The sequence below is a fragment of the Nyctereutes procyonoides genome, unplaced genomic scaffold, assembly GCF_905146905.1.
Source record: "Nyctereutes procyonoides isolate TBG_1078 unplaced genomic scaffold, NYPRO_anot_genome, whole genome shotgun sequence".
Classification (NCBI taxonomy): domain Eukaryota; kingdom Metazoa; phylum Chordata; class Mammalia; order Carnivora; family Canidae; genus Nyctereutes; species Nyctereutes procyonoides.
Window position 1 is genome coordinate 9,514,781 of NW_026575135.1, and position 18,279 is coordinate 9,533,059.

The 18,279-nt window shown below is 47.3% G+C and overlaps 1 protein-coding gene across 6 annotated transcripts in view; it reads right to left on the reverse strand.

The window, feature by feature from the left end:
- The window catches only part of PALM2AKAP2 (PALM2 and AKAP2 fusion), a 335,810-nt gene extending 320,849 nt beyond the window's left edge, over positions 1-14,961 (reverse strand). For all 6 annotated transcript variants that reach the window (XM_055301737.1, XM_055301734.1, XM_055301736.1 and 3 more), the window contains exon 1: positions 14,825-14,961. In XM_055301737.1, coding sequence (XP_055157712.1) covers positions 14,825-14,869 — 45 coding nt within the window. In that variant the 5' untranslated portion in view covers positions 14,870-14,961. The remainder of the gene's footprint in view (positions 1-14,824) is intronic.
- Positions 14,962-18,279: the final 3,318 nt, after the last annotated feature.

Below are 18,279 nucleotides of genomic sequence, written 5' to 3' on the forward strand. Positions count from 1 at the left end.
CTTCAGATGAGTGTATAAGTTCCTTCTTGAGAAGTACCAGTGAGCTGTAGTGAGGCCAAGGGACAGCACAAAGACGGCATCCCCCCACCTTCGTTCTCTGAGACTACTTCTGGAGCTTCTACATGTGTGGTGAACCTGAAGTCTGGCCCTCAGCCTGAAGCTCCAGACAAGTAAATGGGTTTTTTTTTACCCCACAACTGGGGATGTGTTTCAATCTCCTGTCTGCGTCGTGCCCTGGGGACGTTAGCCTGTTAAGAACTGCCTCTCTAATTGTTACAGTTCTGTGGAACTAGGAATGTAAGCCCTCCTGGCCAATGAAGCCAGGTGATCAAGGAGCATCCCACATGTGGAATGCATGCCCCTGCCAGCTGTCCCAGGGCCACAGGAGAGCGCAGGGCTGGGGTGCACCCACCAGCTTTCATGGGAGCAGCTGGCCCTTCCGAACAAGAAAGGGAAGGGAAACATATGCAGCTTCAGGGAGGCCAGTGTGGGTTCTGCTACTATAGGCCATCATCAGCTTTAACTGGCAGTCACTCCACGGGCATTGAAGGCAGAGAGCCTCCGGGTTCCAGAAGGTAACTAACCCTCCACAAAGTGCTAACAAATGACAGAGCAGCTGGTCAGAAGCCACTGTTCACTGGCTTCCTGCTTGGACTCAGGGAATGTGGCAGGTGTGTTCTCTGACTCTCATTCTGACACTTTACCCTTAAAATCCTCAGAGAGAGCAGAATGAGGCTTCTGGCAATTTCTAAGGAGAAAGAAAAATGACCTGGAGAATCACCAATGTTTTTGCTCTACCCTCTCTGTCCCCGTCACTCAAAAAAAAAAAAAATGGTTTTAAATGTAGTGATTTATTTTTAGATGGGCCAAACCATTACCTCTAAGAGATCAGGTTTTCTGGCTTTCAAAAGGAAACAACATGCACTTAGCCTAGAGAGCAAGGATATAACAAGAAAATTCTATGGCAGCAAAACTCGCATGTGAGCTCTTGAGCAAATATAAGCCTGTCATTGTGGCAGCCCAGGAAACAGTACAAGCGTGTCTGAGATGCTTTATCATTCTGGACTGCCAGCAATAAGACAGCAGCGACTTCTTTAAGGTAAAAGATACCTAGAGCCTTAATGGCAGACACAACCATAGACGATATGCTGTCTGGAGCAGGAGACCGAAATCTTTCTAGATGGGGTCAAATAATAAATATTTCAGGCTTCGCAGGCCACCTGGTCTCCGTTAGCATAAGACCATGTGATGTTGTAACATGAAGTTAGCCCTAGACAACACATAAACGAATGGGAATGGCCGTGTTCTGATAAAACTTTATGTCTGCACATCGAAATCTGAACTTCGTATATTTTTCACAGGTCATGAAATATTCCTTAAAAGACGGTTTCCCCTTTTTTATACATGTGACAACCACATAAAGCGCACAGGCCTTATAAGCACAGGCTGCAGGCCAGATCTGGCCTGTGGGCTATTGTTTGCTGACCCTTGGCCTAGACAGAAAATTGGAATTTCCATTTGTTCTTAATTCTGTAGCTGCTACATAAAATTGATTTTCCTTCCTGTCTCACTGTGATTCTGAAATCACACTAGTAAAATTGATAAATGAAAAACAAACAAACAAACAACACAAATAAATCAACCATCACAGCGCTCTCAACCAAAATACCTAGGCTGGGAATCATCTGGTTGTGGCCACTGCATGACTCATTCCCAACACACCACAAGGCCCCATCTTGCTCAATGCAGTAGAAGATATATGGCTTGCTGAAGGCTCGCATTCCAGTGGTATTTTTAAACTCAGTGTGAGCGAGCTTCTTGTTTAGACTTTGCAGTTTGATATTATTCAAAGGTTGGGGCCAAGGGAGGGGGGTGGAGGGGGCCCGGGCAATGTACCAATTTCCGAAATTCAGTTGTTCTCCTTCCAACACACATTAGGCCATTTCTTCTTCTCCAGAAAAGATAGGTCAGGTGGATTTCTTGAAAACACGTTAATGTGTTGATGACACACTCTTATCCTTCCAGTACATTCCCTACCTCCCCACAAAAAAACATATTACTATTTAAAACCAGTGAGTACCTTCACACTCACAATGGAAGAGTGAAACATGGCCCTAGAAAAAAAAAAAAGAGAATTCTGAAATCGGTGGTGAATGCAACATGTATGTGAAGGTGATGGGCTTGTCAGATATAATACAGGATGTTCACTTTAATCTGATTTTCAGTTAAACAAGTAACTTTTTGTATAAAAGTGTGTCCCGCGCAATAACTGGGTATCCTGTATTTTGAGTTGCTAAATGTGATAACCCTGATAGGGGGGAAGGGAAAAAAGGAGCCAGCCTGGAGCAGAAGGTAATTATTGGGGAAAAATTAGAATTTGTTATAGATCTAGGAGGGGGTGCTTGATATGAAAGGGTCACCTCCCCCAAAGACTGGGAACCCCAGTTTCCTCTTCTGGCTAAAGTCGGGGTGCAAAGTGAGTGTCAAGCAGAATTACTTACATGCTGCTGTTTGAAGGAGTTTAAAGCCAGCACTTCTTGGGGGAGTTCTGGGGGCTGATAGAACTGGCTGTATCCTGATTGTGTTGGTGGCTACACAAATCTACACATGTGTTAAAAATCAGAGAAGTAGGGGCACCGAGGCGGCTCAGTCCATCAAATATCTGAATCTTGATTTCTGCTCGGGTCAAGATCTCTCAGGGTCATGAGATCAGGCTCTGCACTGGGTGTGGAGCCTGCTTAAGATTCTCTCTCTCCTCTCCCTCTGCCTCTCCCCCCGCCCAAAAAAAAAAAAGTTCAGAGAAGCATACATCAAAAAGGTCACATTTGCTCTGTTAATTTTCTTTTAAAGAGGGCTTTCAGCTGTTATGTCTTACAGAGAATTCATGAGTTCATCCAGTAAGCTGCATAAGGAATTAATTTAAGTAGCAGTCCTGATCCTAACCCGAGACTACGGTTCTCTTACAGGGTCCCCCATCCCAGAGGGCCCTCGAAGGGTTCCTGACAGGCCCACCCACCAATCTGCCCAACATGCCTAAACATAACTACACCTCACTTAGCTCCAAGCCATAACACTACCACCCCGTCACCTCCTCATACTCCTGACAATTAAATAAAATATGCTGTGAAAGTCAGAAGTGGAAGGCTGGTGGCCCAGGGTGGGGGCTGGCGGTGGCGGGCCTGAGTGGGGTGGGGGGGGCGATTGGAATAGGAAACGAATCCAGCCCACACTGTGTTAAAATCTCATTATGTTTGGTTTGGCCCACACAGTGTTTAAATCGTTGTGAACATTTAAACATCAACAGACTTCCTTCAAAAGCTGGATTTCCAGGTTCTCTTGAAAAAGCAGAAGATCCCGGGCGTGTGTTCCCACAAAGTACCAATCAACTAGGGTTGAGTGCCACCTGTCCCCGAGGAGCCCACCCTCCCTGGGTCACCACAATCCCAAGAGCCGAGCCATCGTGCCAACCTGGCGCCCGTACACATCTGGGTTTTTTTTACACCAGGCATTCCGCAGGGTGTCTGGCACAAGGGAAGCCCTCGGGACCTGGGAGATCCTCTCTCCCCCTAAAAAAAGCAGTCGGATGAAGTTACTGTATTTCACTTGTTTTTCGAGCTCTGGGGTGCCCTGTCTCCCTACAGGGGAGATGCTCCACACCTGCTCCTCCAATGCTAAGCCAGTCTACTTCCAGCTTTTCTCTGTGGACCCAGGCTTAGGGCAGACAGAGAGCTGGAATCATCCAGAGGCAGTAGCAGCTGAGGTGTCCAGACAGAGATGATGGTGGAAGGTGGGGGAGAGCATCGCTGAGCAACTGAAATTACCTTCCCCTTCACCTCGTCTCCTCTGTGCTGTCAGAGTGAGTACCTTCTCTTCCTTCTCCCCTCTCAGCTCCAATACTTACCAGGTATCTATCATCCTCACTCCAGGGTGAATAAGGATGGGGATGACCAGGCTACCACAGTCTTATTTCTAGTGGTTGGTGGCATTAGAGGGTATATCCTAGCCTCCGGGCCCTGCCCTGCCTTTTGACTCATCCCCATCAGACTTACATCAAGGATTCAATATCCTTCAGCTTCCATTGTGACTTTTATTTGATGAACAGCATGACGTGCTGAACACATATGCTCAGACTTTACTGTTCATGAATCAGGCTGCCTGTACGGCACCTGGTAAGGAAAAACGGGGCCCTCCAAGGATGGGCTCCTCACTCTCCCACAGGGTGTTTTTGCTCACCTGGATAAGCAGTATTTCCTTTCAGGGTCACTCATGTTAGCTGCAAGCTTTTCAGATTATTTTCATTTTATTTATTTATTTTTAAAGATCTTATTTATTTATTTATGAGAGACACAGAGACACAGAGAGAGCGAGAGGCAGAGACACAGGCCGAGGGAGAAGCAGGCTCCATGCAGGGAGCCCGATGCGGGACTCGATTCCTGACCCCAGGATCACATCCTAGGCCAAAGGCAGACACTCAACCACTGAGCCACCCAGGCGTCCCTTCAGATTTTTTTTTAACTGATAGTTTTTTTTTCCAGCGTTAGTGAAGTATGATTGACAAGTAAGAATTGTATATATTTACAGCATGCAACATGATGTTTTGATATACACTGTGAAATGATTATCACGATCAACATAATTAATATATCCATCACTTCACACAGTTGCCATTTGTGTGTGTGTGTGATGGTAACACATGAGATCTACTCTCTAAGCAAATTTCCAGTGGATAACACTTTATTATTAACTGTAGTCATCACGTCATACATTAGGTCTTCTGAACTTACTCATCTTCTAACTTAAACTTGGACCCTTGATTAATATCCTCCCTTTGAGGGGCACCTGGGTGGCTCAGGGGTTGAACATCCGCCTTTGGCTCAGGTCATGATCCTGGGGTCCTGGGATCGAGTCCCGCATCGGGCTCCCCACAGGGAGCTTCTCCCTCTGCCTGTGTCTCTGGTGAATAAATAAACAGAATCTTTAAAATATATATATATTCTCCCTTGGCCCCCACCTCCTAGCCTCTGGTAAAAGCCATTCCACTCTGTATTACTATAAGTTTGACTTTTTTTCTTTTTTTTTTTTTTTTTTTTTTTTTTAGATTTCACATATAAGTGAGATCACACAGTATTCATCTTTTTGCATCTGGCTTATTTCACAGATGGCAGACCTTCCTTCTTTTTAAAGGCTGAATAATATGCCATTATTACACATCCGCTTTCTTCATCCATTCATCTGACAATGGACACAAGTGTTTGTATATCTTGGCCATCATAAATAACACTGCAATGAATATAGAGGTACAGATACCTCCTCAAAGTAGTGACTTTATGTCCTCTGGATCTATACCCAAGAGCTGCACTGCTGGACCACATGGCAGTTCTATTTTTAATTTCTTGAGGAACTGCTCTACTCTTTTATGCTTTTCAGATCTTATATGCCACACAGTCCCACTGGAACAAGGAAACTTTTGAACCATTTCCACCCCGTTAGGTTAGAGGTGGCAGGTATTATCAGCCCAAGCTGAAAAATCAGGCCATAGAAACTCAGTGTTTGAGACCAACCAGAAGCCCCAGAGAAGGCTCTATGCCTCTCCACCAAGAGGCACCTCTCCCAGATCCCAGCCTCTCTCTCACGTCACATACGGGACATGCATACTATCAGAGCTGCTCCAATCCTGGAGCCCTGTGTGGTATTCACTGGCCTCTAAGTTGTTGCCATTTTTGCTCAAACTCAGAGAAAGAAGATCCCCTGCTTACCAGCAAAGGGGTTAATTTTTCAAGCATATGTTTTTCTCTTAAGAATAACATTTTTTATAACCCTCAAAGTTTTAAGTTTCAGCTCTGAATTTAAAAATAAAGTGAATACTCAGATGACTGGTTATAATTTAGAAGAAGGGGAGGGGGGAATCCCACCCACCTAGTATAGTAAGTAAACCAGTATAATTCAGCAAAGAAAGGAAGGGCAGGTTTTTACAAATGCCCTGAAGACATTTGGTAGTGCACAGACTTTCAAGAGCCTGGTAGCCTGCAGGGTGGGGGAATGATGAGCAAGAGGATGTGCCCTGAGGTCTGGCCCACAGCCTTTTCAACTACAACTAGGCCTTCTATCTTGGGGACACTTAGGCTTCTCTTTCCTCTTCCATCTTATTCCAGGGAAAGGTACCAGCTTCCCTATTCCCGTCTTCTGGCTAATGTCATGTGATGCAACAGAAGCATTGATACTAGGGTCAAGGACTAACCCCAGAGCATTTTTTATGTAGGTGCAAGCATAATGTAAATAAGCTATAGGTTGTCTTTCTCTCTCTCTCTCTCTCTCTCTCTCTCTCTCTCTCTCTCTCTCATGAATATAATAATCTTCTTTTGAAGATTTTAATCCAATAAGAAACTAGTGAAAAAGACTGACATCAGAATTAACCAAGGGCACATGTAGCTCCAACAATGGCACCCCACACAAACCTCTGCTTCTGCTGGCATTTCCTGTCAGAAATAGGTCTCAGCTGTGCGGTATTCTCGCAAAGCCACAGCACTCATGGGCGAACATTCCTCTGCAAAGCATTCTGTGCTGGGCGGCCATCACCCCAATCCGGTCATGCTCTCTTGGGCCTCATCCTGGGCCGTGGGGTCTCTGTGTGTTGTGTTTCCGGACAGAGAAGAGTCTGAGTGAGGCTGAATCCTTCTGCGCATGAAGGGTTGGTTCAGACAATGGATGCTGCAAGTGAGCCTGAGGGAAGCTTATATGGCATCTTTGCAAGAATAAACTCCTCTTTGATATGCTACACCGGTGTGCACACAGACTGGCTTAGGAGAATCATTAACCATCACTGAGTAAGTGAGTCTCAACTGCGGATCATCCTGGCATCCTCTGAGGGCTTCCCACGTGAGAAGCAGCTGCACCAAGAATCAGGCATGAGGGCTGGAGGGGCTACCACCAGGCTTGATCACTTGATCTGCTATGGGACCTCTCCATCTACAGGGCCCTAATAGGTACCATGCACCTCTCAAGGGCCTCCCACTATATGGTTGGATATCTACCCTACAGCATGACTTTTTGTTTCACTGACGTGCCCCCTACGTGAATTTTGTGGCCCATAGTCGTAATCAGCCAATCCCATGCGTACCCTTCAAACAGGTTTCTTCAAGTGACCAACAGACAGAAATTTCACTCTATTTAAATCAATTAAAACAACTACCCAAAGACCTCTTCTCGATCAGCCACTTGATGTGAGAGGGACACACTGTATCACATCCAAACTGAGCTTTGTTTGATTAAGACTCTACTTTGCCCCTCTCTTCTTTTTTTTAAACAATTTTTATTCTACTCTGCCTCTTTTTAAAAATTTTAAAATTTAAATTCAATTTGTCAAAAAATAAAACAATAAATTCAATTTGCCAACATACAGTGTAACACCCAGTGCTCATCCCATCAAGTGCCGTCCTTAGTGCCTGTCACCCAGTTACCCCATCCCCCTCCCGCCTCCCCTTCTGCAACCCTTTGTTTGTTTCCCAGAGTTAGGGGTCTCTCATGGTTTGTCTTCCTCTCTAATTTTTCCCCACTCAGTTTCCCTCCTTTCCCTTATAGTCCCTTTCACTATTTCTCATATTTCATGAATGCGTGCTTGGTCTCTTAAGATATCCACACCTCACAAACTCTTGGACATGTCACAATGGGCATGTGGCACTGGTCAAGACCTAGGCCACCATCTTCCTTTACCATTAATCTTCTACCTCTTTTCCAGGGGTTCTTCACTTGTGTTCCCCAGAATAGCAGCTGCAGCGGGGTACAACATCTCCTGGGAACTTGTTAGAAATGCAAGTTCTCTGGCCCCACCCCAGACCTACAAAATCAAACACCGGGAGTGAGGTCCAGCAACCTGTGTTTTAAGGCGCTCTCGGGGGTTCCTAATGCATTAAAGTTTGAGAATCGCCGTTCTGTATTTTACCTGGCCCAAAGGCAGTTGCCGCTATTACTAGAAGTCCTTAGTCCAGCTAGATCTCCCTACATTGTTTATTATGTGAGGCTGGTAATAAAATAAAATCATATAAGCACCCTGAGTGATTTATGTGAGAGGCTCAGAATTATATACCTTGTTCCTAAAGATTCTTCTAGAACAGGAATTTCCCACCTCAAGGTACTGATTGTTTAAAATTTTTCTGTTAAATTTGGGAGAGCAATCATCCACCAAGATGTGAATGTTCTGGGTTACAATAATGTCAGTGGTTACAAAGAGTTCACTTAATATCAAAAGATACAGCAAATGCGTACTATTTTTCCAACAACCCAAACATTTGGACACCAAACTCACAAAGCCCTGGTGAAAATACACCCTGATTTTATAACGTTTTAAAACACCTAGGGGGTGCTGGAAGGAGCACTTCACAGTATCCTTACAAAGCCCAAATGAGTCCATGCATAGGAAAAACACATCATAAAGTTCAAAGCTCTACCTACATCTGGAGGTCACAAAAGGTTGACCTGTTGACCCAAAGGAATGTTGTGTCCATAAATTTTTTAGAAGTTTTGAAACTAGTTCTTTCTTAAGTGGGAGTCTCACATTTTTAAAAAGCAGATTTCTTACTTCTCTTGAAAATGAGTGGATGTGACAACACAGAACTCACATTCTCACATGGTATAAATTCACTCTATCCCAACTGAGGAGTCGTGTCTGCTCTCCAGATCCCCACTGCTGCCCCCCAGCCTGCGTCACTCCCCGGTGTTAACACCGGCCTTGGAGTCTTTAAATTTGTGTCTCCTCTCCACTATAAACAATCCTTTTCACTGTTATTATTAGTACCTTCCTGCACAGGAAATGCTCAGTAGCTACTATATTCATCTGAAATTTCCCAGTTTGGCAAAAATGATTCGAGTTAATAGAATTCATCTTCCATTCTTTGTGTCCATTTTCTGTTTAAAGATCCATGAGTTATGCTCCGTCGATTCACTTATAACTAGAGAACTTTGAGTGCTTTCTGAGTCCTTGCTCTGAGAATGTCCCATGAAATTTCTCAAATAACTTTCACAACAATTCCATGAGGCGGGTATTATCATTATCCCCATCTTACTGATGAGGAAAACGAGGGACAGTGAGGTCATACGGATAATAAGAGAATAGCCAGGACTTGAGTCACAGCTTCCGGACACCAGAAGCCTTCCTTGAAACTGGCCAGATCGTGTGAGGCACTACCAGCCCTGGGGACCACTGTCTCCGTGCATCAGTGCCCATTTGCTGTCTCCGTCAATGTCACACCACATAATGATTATTGTCAAGCGAGTTGAACAACATTCCCAAAGAGATCAGGGATGAAATGCGGGTAGTTCAGAGGACCAATAGCAGGGGTCCCAAAAGTGTTGAGCAGCCCCAAAGGAATGTAGAAGCACCAGTGCTGAGCCCTGGTTTCCCTTAAATAATGACAAATCATACCCCCCAAGCCGCCCTGTTTGGCTTTTTTAATGATGACTTCTTAATGAGCACTGCTATTATTTCTCAGGGTCCTTGCCAGAGCAGCTGCTCTTTGTCCCAAGAGGCCAAAGCCTGAAATACTCAGAGGTCCAAATAAGTGACCAAAGGGGTGTTTGACCCTTGCATGTGTTTGCGTAAGGCCTACCTCAGCACTCTCGGACCTGGCAATGACCCTTGAGCAATGAGCCCTGGGTGGAACCTATCTCCTGGGTGGCCCTGCAGATTCGGCTGCGGTGAACATTTCCTCATCACCAATATCCTGAGCAAACCATCAGTTGGGCCTTAACAGGAAATTCTAGAAGCAGGGTATCACTCACATCTCTGAGATGGAGGAAGATAGCAACGAGTACTCAGGATCTTCGATTCTCCATTCCTTTGCCAGTTACTTGCCAATGAGACAGGTTTACAAGGGACATGCATAGGAATGGTCCCTACAAGAATCAGTTTCTGGTTTTTTTGGGTTTTTTTTTGTTTTTTTTTTTTTTACTGTAGGGTTTGGGGTTTGGGTCTCTAAATCCTGGAGGGGTACCTGACTTGGGAAGCTGGACTGGACTGGATCACATGTAAATCGCAGCAAGGACTTTTGCCCAGGCTACGCAGACCCACCTAAGTGGCCTGGATCAAAGGCAGGCTGACCAGCCCCCCGGCCCCTGGTCCCATACTCTAACTCTGGCATTCAAGCCTTATCATCTCTAGGCAAGAAGAGGCATTGAGACATGAATCCAAGGAAATGCCAGAAGTGTTTCTCAGCAAGTGAAGGGCAGAGGCAGCCTAAGCCACCCACCTATATCCAGACCTTCTCAGGACAGAGAATGGGATCTGTGTGAGAGTGTCAAGAGGAAGAGGAACCCAAAGTGAGATCCCCAAAAGGACAGATTTCATGGAGGCCCATCCAGGCTCACATACCCATGAATCCATCCCTCTCCTCCTGACCCCAGGACTCTAGCTTGGAAGGATGCATGTGGCAGCTCCCACCCTTATCAGGGTACCCCCTCCAAGCAAGAAATGCCTAACACAAGGGACTGGGAGAGACTGGACTTAAGACAACTCTCACGTCTCATTATGTGAGCGTGGATGTCTCTATCACCAACTTTAAAGTGAAGATAACAAGACCTGCCCCACAGAGCTCAAAATGAAGGTAACAACCACAGGTGTCTATAAATTGTAAACTGATATACAGATGCAAAAAAGATCATTTTTATTAATCCACAGAGTGGATTCTTATTACATGACAAAATTATCTAAAAATCAGGTGGGGTTGACCTTTCATATTTGTAGCACACGTGAACATGCTCATATTGATCCCCCGTACAGGCCTGAGGCCTTGCCCACATGACTCTGGAGGTGTTTGCCCAAGATGACCTCTGCAACATGGAGTTATCTTCCCACATGCCCAAGGAAGACTGCCTTCCTCTCGGATGTACAGACATAACAACATCCTCTCCCAAAGTTGATTTCCATTGACACACGGTAGCTTCTTTCCCAAGGGAGTGTTGTTACTCATTCACTTAGAACATACGCCAGATATTTCCACGTGCTGAAAGCCAGCTTGGAAGACTCTCCAAAGCATGTGGGCCTCCTCGTTGGTCTGGGCCCTCCCAGAGCAACTGCATCAGTATGCTTCTCCCTTGTTGGCTCACCCTGAGGCTGTTGGAACGTCCTGCACAGTGTGCTCAGAGGCTGTGCCGCCATCTTGGGGGTAGCAATTCAGGGCAATAGTCAATAGAGGGGTTCCAGGGCCCTGAAGTGTGGGTTCAAACCCTGGCTTTGACCCTCTCTTTTAATGTTGGGCTCTTTATCCATAACATATAAATAACAGAGTAGTTCCTACCTCATCACTTTATTAATGTTCAATGACATAATGTGTGTTAAAATGCACTTTGGTCTTATTGCCGACTTTGTGCCTTTAGCTGTTGACTGAACTTCTTCATGCTTTCGGCTTTTCCTTTCTCATACTAACTGTTCCAAATAAATAATAATCAAACTAACGATAAATAAATCAATAAAATACCTTCTGCTAATTGGGAAGGTTATTATGTTATATTTGATTTTACCCAGTCTTCAGGACTTGCTCTGATGTCTCCCCTCTGGGGAAGGTTCCACAACTCCATGAGGTTGGTTAACCTGTGCCACTTGAGTGCTCATTTGCATAAGTACTCCTGGCACTGAACAGTAGTTGTTTATGTGTGTTTCTCCTTCAGACTATCAACAACTGAAGGTCAAAAAAATAATAATAAAAGCAGATCACACAGTGCCTTGTGGAATAGATAATGTTCAATAAATGGCATTTGCATTATTATTCCCTGGAATTGTTATCCACCTTCATTCTGCTACAGAGGCATTTTGCTATCTCCTCAAATTACCAATTGGGGAATATCCCTACAGGAGGAAGGAGTGCCTGGGAGTAGAGAAAGTTGTCAAAGATGGACTTGCTCTTCTTTGGGCAAGAGATAGGATGAGATCCATCTTTTCTCATTGATCAGTGTCTAGGTTCAACTGGAAGATTCAATTAAGGTACCAGGGTTTCTGAATATTTCATTCCCTTGAGGGTAAAAAAAAAAAAAAAGAAATCCCAGATGACCATGTGACAGATGGGTCACAGGACATCTGTCCTTTCAGGACCTAAGTATGTAGAAGGTAACATCTTTCCTCTGATGGCTGAAACTTAGGGATGTTGATAGTACCTTCCTAGAAGGCTCTAAGCACCTGCTGAATGAATGGATGAACGCTCAGGTGACAACTCTGCACCCGTGTATGAAGCCGCCAGAGGAACAAATGCCAGACACAGCCCTGGCCTTTAGTTAGAATTAAAGGGAAACATTTTAAAGGCTATTCAGACTCTTTATGCTTCAGAGGTGTGTCTCTGAGCCTCACTGGGCAAGGCAGTGCTGTAGACAGAAATTGGGGGCTTGGGGTCTGTCCCTCAATACCATCTAATGATGACCACATGCCATGTAATTCACCAGTATCATCGCTAAACCTTACAAGGAGCCCAGAGGTAGAATGCATGAGCTCATTACACAGATGAAAGAACAGTGGCCCAGACTAAAACCGCCCATGACCCCACAGACTAGGATCCTCCTCTATCTGCTCTGTCTTTTGGAGAGGAGCCCAAGTTGGGAAGAGGTAAGGCCTTGTTCTCCTCCTCTTTCACATTTCCAGACTCCAGGAGTGCTAGGCTCTGGAAGGAGGCTTGGGGGCCCCTGCAGGTCCCCTGACAACTCTAGGAAGATGGCAGAGAGAGGCAGGGTCTGCCAAATTTGGAGAGTGTGCACTAGGCCAAAGCACAGACAGCATAGAACTATTTACTGATATGGTCACAAGACCCTCTGCCCTCTCCCATTTTCTTAAATCTTTCTCTCTCTCCCCCACCCCCCCCCCTCTCTCTGTCACACACACACACACACACACACACACACACACACACGAGTCATTTCATTGTTAGTGTATCCAAACCAATAACAGCACATCTATTAATTGAGGCTGATATGTCATGAGAATCATCAGCATCTTCCCAGGTCCAGGACAAATTCAATTCCACAACTGAATAGGCACAGGTATTTGTGTTTAGGCTTATCACACACTCAAGAGAATTCCAAGAGACTGGCTTGATCTTTCTGGAAAGTCCACTTGGCCCCTGCTGAGATTACCGCAGCCCATCTGGAAAGGGGTGGCCCTACTGTTAGCTGCTACTGGCTCCCCATTCAGAGAACAAGTCCTTTCATAAGCCTCAGCTGTCCCTCAGGCGTCCAGTGAAAGCTGCTCACGCAAAGGCAGAAAATGTGACAACTGTTGGAAACCTTCACACGGTCTATGGCAGCAACTGAACGTTCTCTGGAATAGCCACTTACAGACGCTTAAAGCAGCCTATTCTTCAGTTTATATAAAACACCCACCAGCTACATGGCACCAAGAACTGAATATCTCCATTCTTACCAAGTTCATGACACACTGGCCACACTCCTTGCCACTAGCTTTAGAAACCATAAACCACGTCATTAACCATCAAAATACACATTCACAGAGGGGAAGGGAAAAGACAAAAAAATCGAAAAAAAAAAAAAAAAAAAAAACAGCCTTCCTGAGTTCTGAAGTACCAAGTTCAAAGATTGCCCAACCGGCAAAAAAAAAAAAAAAAAAAAAAACAACCATAGCATTTCTGCCAACAAATGTCCCTCTCACTTCAGTGGTCAAGTTCCCAAGATATTTAAAATGTGAAGACATTGATAAAGAGGGTCTCGGTGCCACGGGAACCATACCAAATGCTTCTTTTAAAAAGAAGGGCCCGTATGCACTTTCCCTATGAAGAATCTGTCCAAAGGATTCTGAAAACACTTTAATAGGCTTTGCTTCCAAAACATGACACACTACTCCTCCGACAAATTTATATGTGTTTCCAGAGAACTCCTGGATCATAAAAAAAAAAAATAAAGTGCTTAGGTAGAAGAACGTCTGGAGATTCTTTTATGCCAATAGGTTAACAGACCTTCTCTTTTAATTGTTATTATTTCATACAGCAGCAGTAATCATTCCCTCATCTGCAAAGGAAATATATAATCCAGCTGCGGTGGCTCCAGTAAAAATACCACATCTGTAGATCATTGGCAACACTGTGGCAAGATTGCTCAAACCTACAGAGGCCCAGAAAGTTCTCTCTTTTACCCGAGATGCACAAGGGTACACTTTTCTCCAAGTGCGCGTGAACTTTGCCAAACCCGGTTGCTCCTCTGTACGCTGCAAACAGGTTTCAGGTCGTCCAGCCCGGGGAGAGGGATGCTCTGTTGGAATATTAGGTGCGCCCAGGGCCAGGCGGCTGGAAGAAGTGCCCGGGCCCCTCCGGGGTGGAGGCTCGTGCCAAACCCCCAATGCAACAGGGGGAAATGAAGACCCCGGGTTTCAGGGAGCAGGGTGGACGGCGCGGGAAAGCTGGGTCCCCACTTAGGGGACGGGCAGCTTCCGCAGGAAGGGTGGCAGCCCCCGCTCCCTCCCGTGGGTGCAGCCAGGGTGCAGCCAGGGCAGCCCGGACCGCGGGGGCACGATCGCCCCGGAATCGCCCCCACCCCCACCGCACCCCCACCCCCACGCGTCCGGTCTTTTCCCAAAGCCCAGTAGCAAGCATCTCCTTTGCAAGCCGGTCTTCACACCCAGGTCCGCAGCCCGAAGCGCGCCCCGGGCGGGGGCTTCCACCCACAGCCTGTCGCCTAAGAAAAAGCAGCGCAGCTGAGCCTCGGCGACTTCGGTGCCCGCAGGGACCCATGCACGCCCTGCGGCTGCTTGCGCTGGAACGTCCAGGGCCCCCGAAACCCCCCGGGGTCCCCTTCCCTCCCAGACAATAGAGCAAGAAAATAAAATTGGAAGCGGACTTACTGCTATGGCTTGCAGCCTTTCCTTGTGCAACTCCGCCTCTGCCATCCTGGAGCAAGGCACCCGGGGACGGGGGGTGGAAAAGAAAGAAAAACAAAACACACGCTGGAGTCAGCCAGGGAGACGGATGGGCGCCCCGGGGTGGGGGTGGGGGTGGGGGTGGGGGTCGGGGTGGGGGCCGCCCCGGGGGGCCGCTCGCTCGGGGGAGGCGGGCGGAGCTGCGCGCACGGCCGGCTCCCGCGGCTCAGCTCGGGCCCCCGCGCGCCCCGCCGCCGACTGCAGCTCCGGGCCGCGGCGGCCGCGCCAGGCGGGGACGTGGGCCGCGGGCGGCCGCCGGGAGGGCGCGCCCGCCCGCGCCCGCCCCGCGCCCGCCCGCGCCCGCCCGCGCCGCTCCTCCGCCCTGACGTCTCGGCGCCTCGCTCCGCCCCCGGGCTGGGGGGACCCGCGGCCGCCGCCCCCACCCCCACCCCCGGCGGGGAGCGCGCGGCGGGCGGGCACCGGGGGCGCACGGCGGGCCCCGCGGGGGCACCGGGCGGGGAAGGGCGGCCTCGCGCGCGGGCCTCGGGGGGCAGCGCAGGGCTCCTCGCAGGGCACCCCAATGTGCGGCCAAGCGCTGGGCTCCGGGGGCGCGCCCTTGGAGCCTCCGCGCAGGCCAGCAGGGACTCGCAGGCCACGCGCCTACCCACTCTGACCTCAGTCTCCCCATCTGAGAAACGGAACGAGCTATAATGTAGAAGGGTGCTTGGCAAAGGGCCATCTGTCCCTATCCCCATCCCGTGCCCCCCTCCCCTCCCCCCGAGTCTTCCCTACAGGCCCGAGAGGAGAAGCGGGACCTGGGCACCAAAACGCTCCACCTGTTCTTTCAGGGCAACCGAAGTGCATCTTCCGTGAGCGGCGCCGGGCTGGGCTGCACGTGGGAGCGGGGAAGACCCAGTCCAAGAGGAAACAGATGCTACGTGCGAACGAGAGACCTCGGAACCTTCCGCGGGGACTTGCTGGAACTCCTCGTAGGGAAACTCGGCCCCATAAAATGCCGTGATAACAACCTAACCTCTTCAGACCCTTGATAATTCTATAAACGCAGGACTCCAAAGGCATTTTAAAAGGTATGCACAGCACATTTCCCCCAAATCACCTCTTTCCTGGGCAAATTCTTGCAATTCGACTAAATTGCCTTTTTAACTTTCACAGAGGTTTTACCTGTCACTTGATGAGCAATTACTACTGGCCCGAAGAAGACCGAAGTAGTCACCAAAACCTGATGGATTGTTTTCTCTTCCTTTTCATAAGAGGGGTGTGGGTGGAGCTATTTGTGTCATAAATCCAAGCCAATGCCAGATTGGACATCCCACTCCAATACATCCAGAACTCCTACTTTCTGGCCAAGATCTATCCCTTTCTTCACACACTCCATTTTCTCCTCACTTCCGGCACCAGTTCCCACAGGTCAAGTTCTTACCAGGGTGTTTGCTCACAAATAAACCAAGCTGTTCTTGCTTCAGCGGAGTGACTGTGTACCCAACAACAGGAGAGAATAGCAAGATGGGAAAAGTGAGACCCATGAGGTTGAGAGCCTCAGCCAGAGTCATAAAGCTGAGATTTAAACTCAGAGCAGATTCTTCCAGAGCCCATGCTCTTCCACCCCTCAGCACCAGGCTCGGCCACTGAGAGAGAGGTAGGGCAGGCCCCTGTAATTAAAAGTAATGAACAGGAAATGGCCTTCCCTTGCCACAGCTATATAGACATTAAAAAGGAATAGAGGAGCACAACGTTGTAAATGGACTTAATGTCACCAAGCTGTACACTTGAAAGTTGTGTAAATGGTAAATTTTATGCCATGTATATTTTACCACACACACACACACACACACACACACACACAAAGTTTTTCAAAGGAGTCATGAGAAGGGGTGGGAGAACAGCCTGGGCACCCATTGGAAATGACCAGTTGGAAAACTCCGAATCGCAGGAAAGAGGAATCAGGATTGCGGACATATTTTTGAGCATCATCTATTTTGAGATGATAGCTAAGACATGAGAATGGCCAGAGTGAGAAAAAAAAAAAAGAGCAAGAAGAGGAGAAAGCCCAGCAAAGGAGTCTGAGAAAGTGTCAGCTGAGAAATAGAAGGAAATATCAGGAGGGATGATTGTATCAAAAGCCACAATAGGAGGAAAGGGGTTTTTGAAAGGGTCAGATGCTTCTGAGAGATCAAGAAGGATGCAGACTAAGAAGGGGTCATTGGCTTGAGCAGTCAGGAAGCTAGAGTGGCATTGGGAGACCCGTGTGTGTGTGTGTGTGTGTGTGTGTGTGTGTGTGTGTGTGTGTGTAAAGTCAGGCTGGAAGTGATTACAGGGAGTTGAGAATGAATGAAAGGTGAAGGGAAAGTCTTCATGAGTATAGACCACTCCTTTGGATGCAAAAGACGAAGGTGGTTGGTGGAATGGGAAGGTGGTTTATGGGAAGCAGGGTCAAATTGAAGAGTCGTTAGGTCAGATAAGACTTGAAATGTTTCCGGAATGAAGAGAATTTTGGCATCAGGGAAGTGAGGCCAAAGACACAGTCAAAGGGGAGATAAGTATTAAGTCTCAGATTAGACCATGGACTGGTAGCCAATTTAGCCTTGGAAAGAAGGAGAAATTAAGCAGGGCAGGAGGATGGAATGGGTAGAGATTAGAAGAAATTTTGAGTTGAAGGACAGAAAAGTTGAGGGAGTGTACATCAGGTAGGTTTATTTTCCCATTTAGGGATCATTGGTTGAGATTAATGGGGTGGGGGTGAAGGACTTCAGAAAAACAGAAATGGTTTGTAGAGAGGCTGTGGAAAATTGCAAAAATTAAGACATGGTTCCCACCCAGAAGTCTGCATCAAAATTGCCTGGAGTACATTTCCCTGAACATGTACAGAAACAAATTCCTATGGGGTGAGGTAGGGGTTAGGGACGGGATTAAAACCATTGTACTGCGTTTACTAGGAGTAGACAAAAGACTCATGACCAATTGTGTGTACTTCCTCAGTGGTTTTTAAGCACCTGAGACCCATGATACACAGGGGTTGTGGGTTTAGTCAGTGTTGAGGACTGCCAAGGCAGATATGGCAAAAAGTCAAAGGGAAGAAGAGATTCAGAATGCTGGGGTTTTGTCCAGGTGGAAGTGGAGCAGCTTCTTTCATATTTTTTGGTTGCCTAATTTGTGAACCCCTTTCCATCTCTGGGGAATTCCCGTTTTACAAGCCATAGTGACAGAGCCACCTCTTACCATAGAAGCTGGGAAATGCCAGACACTTGCTTCCCCAGATTCCCTAGAAGCTACAATATGGTGTGCAATCTGGGCTCAGTCAGGCATGAGCACCTGCCAAGGATCTTGAAGACACGCATCTGAAAATTCTTTCAGGCTGGCAGCTCACCTTTGGTCCTGCCCATGGTCCAAGCCTCCTTCTCTAGCCTTCTCAGCTCTTCTGT